Raw genomic sequence first — 8146 nt, 5'->3', positions numbered from 1 at the left:
TCTTGTTTTCCTCAATACACTGCTTGTACAGCACTGCAGCCCCGACCTAGCCATCCTCTGCTGTTTCTTGCTCTCCCTGGAATCTGAGCCCAAAGAGGACAGGCACATTGACGGTCCCCACCACCGGACATGGCAGTTTGCATGTAATCAGGGCTTAATAAATATCTTTTGCCTTGAATGAACTGGGCCAGCACCTGCTTCAGAGGTGAGCATTTAGGTGGGGGTGGGTTGCTTTCAGGGGACAGGCAGAGGACAAGCTGGGTGCCGGAAAGCCAGAGTCACAGGAACACACCTCTCCTCTGCGATCCCCTCTAGTCCTGCCCTTCCGCCCTTCTCCACCAGAGGGTGCTCCTCCCCCTTCGGTGGAAGGACGGGCGCTGTTGTCCAGGGTCACCACCCGGCCCACAGTTCCAATAACCCCCCTTCCACCCACTGTTTCTCCTTTTCAGCTCCCCGGGTGCTTTGAATCCATGATCAAGCGTGAGCTCCCAGTGGGGAGGCAGGCAGAGAGGGTCTTACTGTTCTCATATTACAGAGGACGAAACAGGAGCAGAGCATGTCCTTTTCTTTAAAGACATACTACTAGGTGGACAGGAGGGGAAACTGACCCCAGGCCTTTGGACTCTGGAGTCAGTGCTCCTTGATGACAGCATGCAACTCCTAGCTGGGTCCTGGGCCAGGCCTGATCCTGGCTGTGGACAGCTCTGGTCGGAGGACCCCTCCCTGACTGCCCCTCCCAACTCTTGCCTTAGCTGGAGTTGGGGGACACAGAGCCTAGAGCTTTGCAGTTTCTTCCTTCACTCAACTCATCACCCTCCGTCTCTCTCCTGCCCAAGTCTCTCCCAGGGCTCCCCTGTGCTGCTAACTTTCTTAACAGGCCTGCCTCCACTTCCTCATCCCCAATGATGCTCTTCCTCACTGTGAAATCTGGCCTCTGCCTCCACCGATCTCCTCTTTGCCCAAGGTGCCCTCTCTGCCCAACACAGTGCCACTTCCTTGGTTCAGGAATGCCCTGGGTCTACTATTCACTTCCAAAGCTGTGACTCCAGTTTAGGCCTCTCTTTGGAGAGACAGACCCAGAGTTTAAGGTGCTGGTCACTCTTCCACTTGGCAACACAGCTTGTGGGTTAAGTGTATGGACTCTGGAGCCCAAATACCCAGATTCAAATTCTGGGTGGACTTTGGTGAGGTACTCAAGCTCTCTGGGCCTCAGTTTCCTTATCCATAAAATGAGGATTATAGTTTCTATTTCAAAGCTCCTTTGTGAGGCTGAATTGGAATAACACTTACAAAGGACGCACAGTGCCTGGCATGCCCTCCCTCCCTCAGAACACTCCAGATTTTTTCATCTCCTTCCCGCAACACCCAGCTGGTCACCAAGTCGTGGGGGCCTCTGATGTTTCTTGCCCCTGTCCTCATTCAGGGTCTCCCTCCTACCATCTCTCCGCCAGCCGCATCTCCTTGCTGCCCCCACCCCCCTGTCTTTCCTGCTAGGTGGCCCATCTCCTCTTAAATCCCTGCCCCCTAGCCAGGCTGGAATCTAAGTGCCTCAGGCCCAGTCACTCCATCGGCATATCCCCCGCCCACGTTTCCTTCCTCATCCCTCCATGCTTCCTGCCCACATATGTACCCTCCTTACCCTCTTCTTGGCTCCAGCCACATCACTAGAATCTGTTTTCTCCTGCCTTTGCCTATGATAGTCCTTTTCCCTGGAGAGCTTTTAACCTCCATTCCTCACCCCCCCCATCTCACCATGAAGCCCCAAAAAGCTTAAGGCCCCCTCATCCTGGAAGCTTTCCTCTGCTCCTTTTTGGAGATCTCACTACAGAGTCAGGATTGGTAAGACTAGGACCCCCACAAGGGAAAGAGCTAGGTCTTATCTCCGTATCCCCAGGGGCAACCTCCAGTCCCCCACCCCCTCATATATATTAAGATTCCCAATAAGCATTTGAGGAAGGTGACTGGGCTGGGGGGGGAACTTAGAAAGAGGAGAAGTATAAGGAGGGTCCTCAGTGAGGGACCCCCCCCCTTCACCCATGCTGGGCTCTACTTCCAGGAACCCCAGAGAAAGCGTGTGCCAGGTATGGAGTGGATTTGGGGGTGGGTGGTGGGACCCGGGAGTGAGACCCCGTGAGCCTAAGGGAAAGGACAGGAGGAAGAAGGGCTGGAGAAGATCAATGGGAGAGGGCCAGGACAGAATGGGGGTGCAGGTCAAGGTGCAGGAAGAGGTGGGAAGGGCAGCTGGGTGGGGGAAGAGCGTACTTTCTGGGAAGTGGGAGAGGGTGGGGGAGGTGAGCGCGGTGCATTGTGGAGGGAGGAATTCATCTGCTGGCGGGTGTGAGCTCATTTCCTCTCACTGCCTCCCGCTGTGTCTGAGGGCATCAGGCTCTGGAAAAAGTGAGCCAGGGGCACCCCAGCGGTCACCACCCTCCTCCGCTCCCCCTACAGCCGCAGTTCAGTCTGGACCCCTGGTGCCACTGCGTCCCCCTTACAGAGACAGCCCGTTTGTTCTGAGAGGGGAGGACCCCTGAGCCAGCGTGGCAGCATTGGAACCCCTGGAGCTACAGGACAGAGGGAGGGAGAAACAGGAACCTTCTTGAAAACCAAGCAAGACAATACAGGCAGTATGATTCGTTACAGTTAGATAGCGGGAAGGACTTCTCAGAAGGGCCAGGGGTAGGGGGTGGGGTAAGGGATGGGGTGGACAATTCCAGTTGCACATGACTTGATGAGGTGAGGTGGGGAAGGAAGAGGAGTCATGAAGGGCCCTTCCATCATTATGAGAGCATCCCCTTTCCAAGGACTGCCAGGGAACTGAAAAGAAATTAAATAAAATGTAAGATTTAAAAACAAGTCGGTACATTCTTCCTCTGGCTCACAGGATTAGGGACGGCCTAGTGGGTGTCTGGGCCCCTCTTAGCCACTCCAAGACCTGAGTCCTGGCCCTGGGGAGACTTGGAGCTGGCGAGGTAGGCAGGCTTTATGAGGTTTCCTTGCCCCGAGGACGTGGGTCATTCCCGTGGGCAGAGTCAGCCTTCCACTTTCGTTGCCTGCTTTATCCCAATCCCATTTGTATCTACCTGTGGCCTCTGCCTTCTTTTCTTCATAATCTGGGTGAAGGAATATGAGAGACCTTTAAATCTGCAAGAAGGCATGGGAAAGAGGTAAACTGAGGCTGTAGGAAATACAGGCAGTAAGAAGGATGTCAGTTAGACAGCAGAAGGGACTTTTCGGCAGAAATGAGGGACTGAGGGACCAATTCTTCCTGGTACATCAGGAAATGGCCTGGAGGGGTCCTGCTTAGGGGCAAGGAAATAAAAAACTGGCTCAAAACCCCAGGGGCTCTTGGGGTCCCCTTGGAATGAAACCCCAAAGGAAGGTTGTGGGGAGCTTGTGACTGGAAGGCCTGGCGCCATCTCTGCCCTCACTGTTGTCCACGGCACAGCAGATCTATGGGCTGGTCCAGAAGCCTGAATCCCAGGCAGGCTGGCTGGCTGGGTGTCTGAAGGGCTGGGGGACCCACCAGCCTCTTTCTTCCAGTCTCCATTTCTCTGCCTTCTTGGGGTCCTGGACTGAGACTCTTGCCTGGGAAGAAGGCCCTAGACAGAGGGGTTAGAGCCCCTGAAGATCCCACCTGCCCCCACCCTTGTCTGTCCTTGTCTCCACGAGTCTCTGGTCAGAAGGCTCCCTAAGCCTTTTTCCCGTCTATCCTTCTCTTCAATCCTGGGTCTCTGTCTTTGTCTCTGACTTTCTTCTTCTGTACTCTGCACTGTCACTATCTTGTCTTGGCCTCTGTGATGCTCTCTGTGTCTCTCAGCCGTTGTTTCTGACCACTTCTGTCTGATTGTGTTTCTCTCTGCTTCCCTTTCCTTTCCTTCTTCCATCCCTCTCTCTCCCTGTGCTAGCTCTGGGTTGGGTGCCCTTGTCCTCTTTCCTCCCCCAGCCAGAATCTCCATCCATTTGGGCCTGTTCCCAGGAGGCCAGCCCAAATTGTCTCCCTGAGACCACCTCTCTTCCCCAGGCTGCTCTGTCTTCTAGCTCCGCCGCCGGCTCAAAGCCCTGCCTGAGCCCCCTTTATCTGTCAGCTGCTCTGGGGAGAGGCGGCGGGTGCGCCCCGTCGGGAGCGCAGGGGGCGGAGCGAAGGGGCTGGCCCCCGGGGCGGGGGGGACACTCCGCGCTCGGCCCCGCCCCCTCCGGCCCCGCCCCTCCCGGGTCCCGGCCCGCGCCCCCAGCAGTGCCCCGGCCGCAGAGCCGCCGCTGCCGCCCGATGAATGGAGTCGCCTTCTGCCTGGTCGGGATCCCGCCCCGCTCGGAGCCCCGGCCCCCTCAGGTGAGGTCGCTGGGCCAGGGGAGGGGGGCGGATCCAGGCGCTGACGGGGAGCTGGCGTCTCAGGGCCGGGGTCGCGGCGCCCCCGCTCGGCGGCACGGCCTGGGGCGCACGCCGCGGGCACCGCGGGCACGGCTGCAGGGAACCTGGGCTGGTGGCGGTCCGGGGGAGGGGGCCGGAGCGAGAAGTGCCCCGGGTAGGGGGGCGGGAAGGGGGAAGGCAGGCAGAGGACCGGGACGCATACGGGGCTGCCAGGGCAGAGGGCACCGACCAGGGCGGCGGTGCCAGGCCCCCCGCGGCCGGGCAGCGGGGGCGGGAGGCCCGCGCCTTTTGTCCGGGTTTTTCAGGCGGGGCGTCTGCCGCCGTTTCCTCTGCCCGAGTTTTCGTTTTCCGTTGGCGAGGCCCCGGCACAGCTGGAGGGAGAGGGAGTGGGGGAGGGGGTTCCCTGAGCGGGATGTCCTTGGCCACGGCGGCCGGACACCCCCCTCCCCGCGCCACACTCGCCCCCTGCCGGGCCTGACCGCACGATGAGCTTCAGGGAGCGGGTCTGTCGCTCCACTGGCTCCTGGGAGAAGACAAACGGGCCCCGGGACCCCATGGTCCCGAAGGCTCAGCTGCACTCCCCTCCGCCCCCTCGGACTGGCTGTGGGTGGGTCTGGGTGCGGGGTGCCAGGGGCATTACTCAGCGCTGGGCTGCTTTGCTTGGGTTCTTTCATCTGCCAGCTGTTGAAGCTGGGGAGGGGCCAGTAAGGACCTCGGGGCCCCTTTGGAGCCAGCCCCCTACCTCCAAGCCTGGTTGACCGGTGCTGGAGTACCCCAACGCTGCACCACCCTCCTTCCAAGTTCAAGGGTTGGACGCTGTCTGGCCAGTCCTTTCCCAGGTTGGAAAAGAAGTTGCCTCAGGGTCCAGGTTGAGGTCAAGGTCTGGGCTGAGGCCTCTTCCTCTTCAAGGCTGGAGGACTTAGTGATGCTCTTTCTCAGCTGCCTCCCCCTCTCCCTCCACCCCATGCTGGAGCTGGGGTCTGGTGCTCTGCAAACTCTTTGAGACTGGTGTGTTTCTCAGAAGCTGGACATATGCTCAGTTCTCCCTCAGCCTGGAGCATTCTCTCTTCCCAGACTCTCCCTGCGCCTTTCAGCCAAAGTGTTTCCTAATTACAAACTTGAAATTCAGGATGGACAGGGGGTGGGGGTGGAGGTCATTAAGCCTGAGTCCCATGGATTCACAACCACCCCCAACCACACATACTTCATCTCCACCCCCCACCTTGTCCACCCCCACCCCAGGCCCAGCTCGGGGTGGATGGGGTTTGATTCCATGGGGTTCAAACCCCTCTGCCAGGTCAACAGCCTTATTCCCAAAAGTGGCTGCTCTTGCTGAGATGTGCTCATTGGCCTGCAATTTGAATCTCCATTACATAACCAGTCATTTCGCCTCCAAACACAACTCAAAGGCCCCTAGCCCCAGCCTCATCCACTTGCTCGCAAGGTGGTTGGGTCCACCCTTAGGTGGTTGGGAACTCCTGTTCCAGCATCTGAGGCCTTGCCTTCCCCTTGGGAATGGTAAGAGCAATAAATCTCTTTTACCTTCAGTGCTGGATTTCAGGACCTCAAAAGGCCTGTGGGTGGGCAGGGTGGGTATTTGGGTCTGAGACCACACAGAAATATTGCCAGAGATGGAACCTGGGTACCCTGATGAGATCTGGGCATAAGGCGAAGCTTTGGGGAAGAGGGTGCTGTTAGGAAGGTGGCTTTGGGACACCATGGGCAGTGGGGTAGGATTTCAAGGATCCCAGTCCAAGCAGAGAAGGACTGGACCTAGGGAGCAGGCCTTGTGCTGGGCTGCCTGCATGGGGACCTCTCTGCCCCCTCATCAGACTTGCCCTGAGCTCGTGGAGAAGGGATGTAGGAGGCCCCTCTGGTCGCCCAGCGGTGCAGCGGTTTGCTGGGGATGGGAGTGGGATGAGGGATGGTGCTGGTTGCAGAACAGGGCAGGAGTGGGCAGGCGCACGTGTCCTTCATCCTTCATTGCAGGGAATACTTAGAGGGGCTGCCTGGTATGTAAGGTTAAAAGAGACTACAAAGCAGGAGAATGGATTAAGTGATAGCAGGAAGGACTGTAGTTACCAGTAGGGAGAGGCTTTCGAGCGGCAGCATCCCAGCCTGGCCAGGAGCATTCCACAAGGAAGTTTCTTCCAGGATAGTAGGGTAGGTAGATCCCCGTGACACTGGATTCCAAGCAGAGGAATCTGGAGAGATTCATAAGGGATGCAAATATATTCAAATAGACATATACATTAGTGCCTGGAAAAAAAAAATGTGTTTTTAAGGAGGTGGGAATTGCTTTACTAATATACCTGATAGTTAAGATGTAGGTAGCAATGACTCTGGGCCAGGATTTATAAAAAATTACTTCTTTTAATCCTCACATCACCTCTGTGATGTGGTACTGTTACTGTCCCCATTTAACAGTTGAGACCACCAAGGCATGGAGAGCTAATAGCTTGGCTTAAATCATATCACTAACAAGTGGCAGAATCTAGGAGGGAATGTGGCACTCTGGTTGGAGACTCCATGCTATTATCCTGCCATCCTGTTTTTTGAGCTTTTTCTGGTCCCACTGTCACTCCTGCCTTGATCAGGGTCCATCTCGCAGCTACAGCTCAAGAGCAAGGTGAATCTCTTGCTGGTTTGGAGCCTGGTTGCTTGTCTGGAGCCTGGCTGCTTGTAGTCACGCTGGGGCAGGGCAGAGGACCGGAGACATCAGGCGTCCATCCAGTGTTGGTGGAACCAGCTCATAGACTCCCCCAGCATGCCCACCCCACCCCACCCCAGGCCAACCCATAGCCCTTGGACTGTGGCTCAGTTCATTGGTGTTTCCCTCCCAAAGGGGCATCAGCCCTGCTCTGTTGGCTGCAGGGGTTCAAAGGTGAGATATTGGCTTGGTCAGGGATTTGGACAAAGCCCGGTTTTAATGATCCTGCTCTCCCTCCCTCCCCAGAGACAGCCATGAATAGGGCCTGTGGGAGCTGGCTCTGCCTTTCCCCAGCACCCCCACCCCCTTCAAACAACCCGCTTTTAGATCCAGGCCCCCCTATTTCATGCGATGTGCAAGCTCTTCAGCTGGGCTGTGCCAGTCAGTACCAGGAGAGCATCTCTTCCCCCCTGCCTCAGTGGGACAGCAGGCTGATATGCCCTAAGGACCACACTTAGGGCGAGTTGGAAACTTGGTGAGAGTGGGATTGTTACCTGTCGGAATGCGTCAGGACTGGAGGGGTCATCATGTTGAACTCCTTCATGCTCTAATGGGGAAACTGAGGCCAGGCAGTACCTAAGGTCAGGTGGCCCGTGAATGCAGGACCTGAACCCGGTGTCCTGATTTCCAGGCTCCCAGGTCTTGCTTTTCTCCATACTATTCTGTCCATGGTGCGCCCCGCCCCCTGCCACCACCACCACCCCGCCCCCCCCGCCCCCCCCGCCGGGTGCTGGGTTCTGGGACTGGGCCTTGGGACAGAGGGGAGGAGCAGGGATGAGAGGACAATGTGCCCCGTTCTTCTCTGTGTCCCCAGCGGCCAGCACAGCGCCTGGCACAGGGCGGTTCTCCATAAATGTTTGTGGAGGCCAGGGAGCAGCCCTGCCCCTGGCCTCCCAGGGTGCCCTGTGCCCGGCTCTCCCCCTGGCATTGTGACAGTTGGTCTGCACATTAGTCCCCTCTAACATCTTGGAGTTATTTGAGGATAAGGAAAGTAATAAAAGGAGCTACTTCCGTAGTGCTTCCCACTAGGTGGGAAGCTACCGTATCGCGGTCCCATTTCACTGATG

The 8146-nt window shown here is 57.3% G+C and overlaps 1 protein-coding gene and 1 long non-coding RNA gene across 4 annotated transcripts in view; one reads left to right on the top strand and one right to left on the bottom strand.

The window, feature by feature from the left end:
• Positions 1-2692: 2692 nt before the first annotated feature.
• LOC122906321 lies at positions 2693-7723 on the bottom strand. Of its 2 annotated transcripts, none has more exons than XR_006384532.1 (3): positions 7574-7723; positions 6452-6573; positions 2693-2814 (listed from the first exon to the last, which is right to left on the bottom strand). It is a non-coding gene; the product is annotated as an uncharacterized LOC122906321 (long non-coding RNA). The 2 variants fall into 2 exon arrangements; XR_006384533.1 differs by lacking the exon at positions 2693-2814 and adding an exon at positions 4666-4740.
• The window catches only part of ARHGAP23 (Rho GTPase activating protein 23), a 70704-nt gene continuing 66825 nt past the window's right edge, over positions 4268-8146 (top strand). For both annotated transcript variants that reach the window (XM_044248127.1, XM_044248126.1), the window contains exon 1: positions 4268-4330. In XM_044248127.1, coding sequence (XP_044104062.1) covers positions 4268-4330 — 63 coding nt within the window. The remainder of the gene's footprint in view (positions 4331-8146) is intronic.

The sequence above is a fragment of the Neovison vison genome, chromosome 5, assembly GCF_020171115.1.
Source record: "Neovison vison isolate M4711 chromosome 5, ASM_NN_V1, whole genome shotgun sequence".
NCBI lineage: Eukaryota > Metazoa > Chordata > Mammalia > Carnivora > Mustelidae > Neogale > Neogale vison.
The sequence above is the reverse complement of the archived record's forward strand: the minus strand, read 5'-3'. Positions and strand labels throughout refer to the sequence as shown.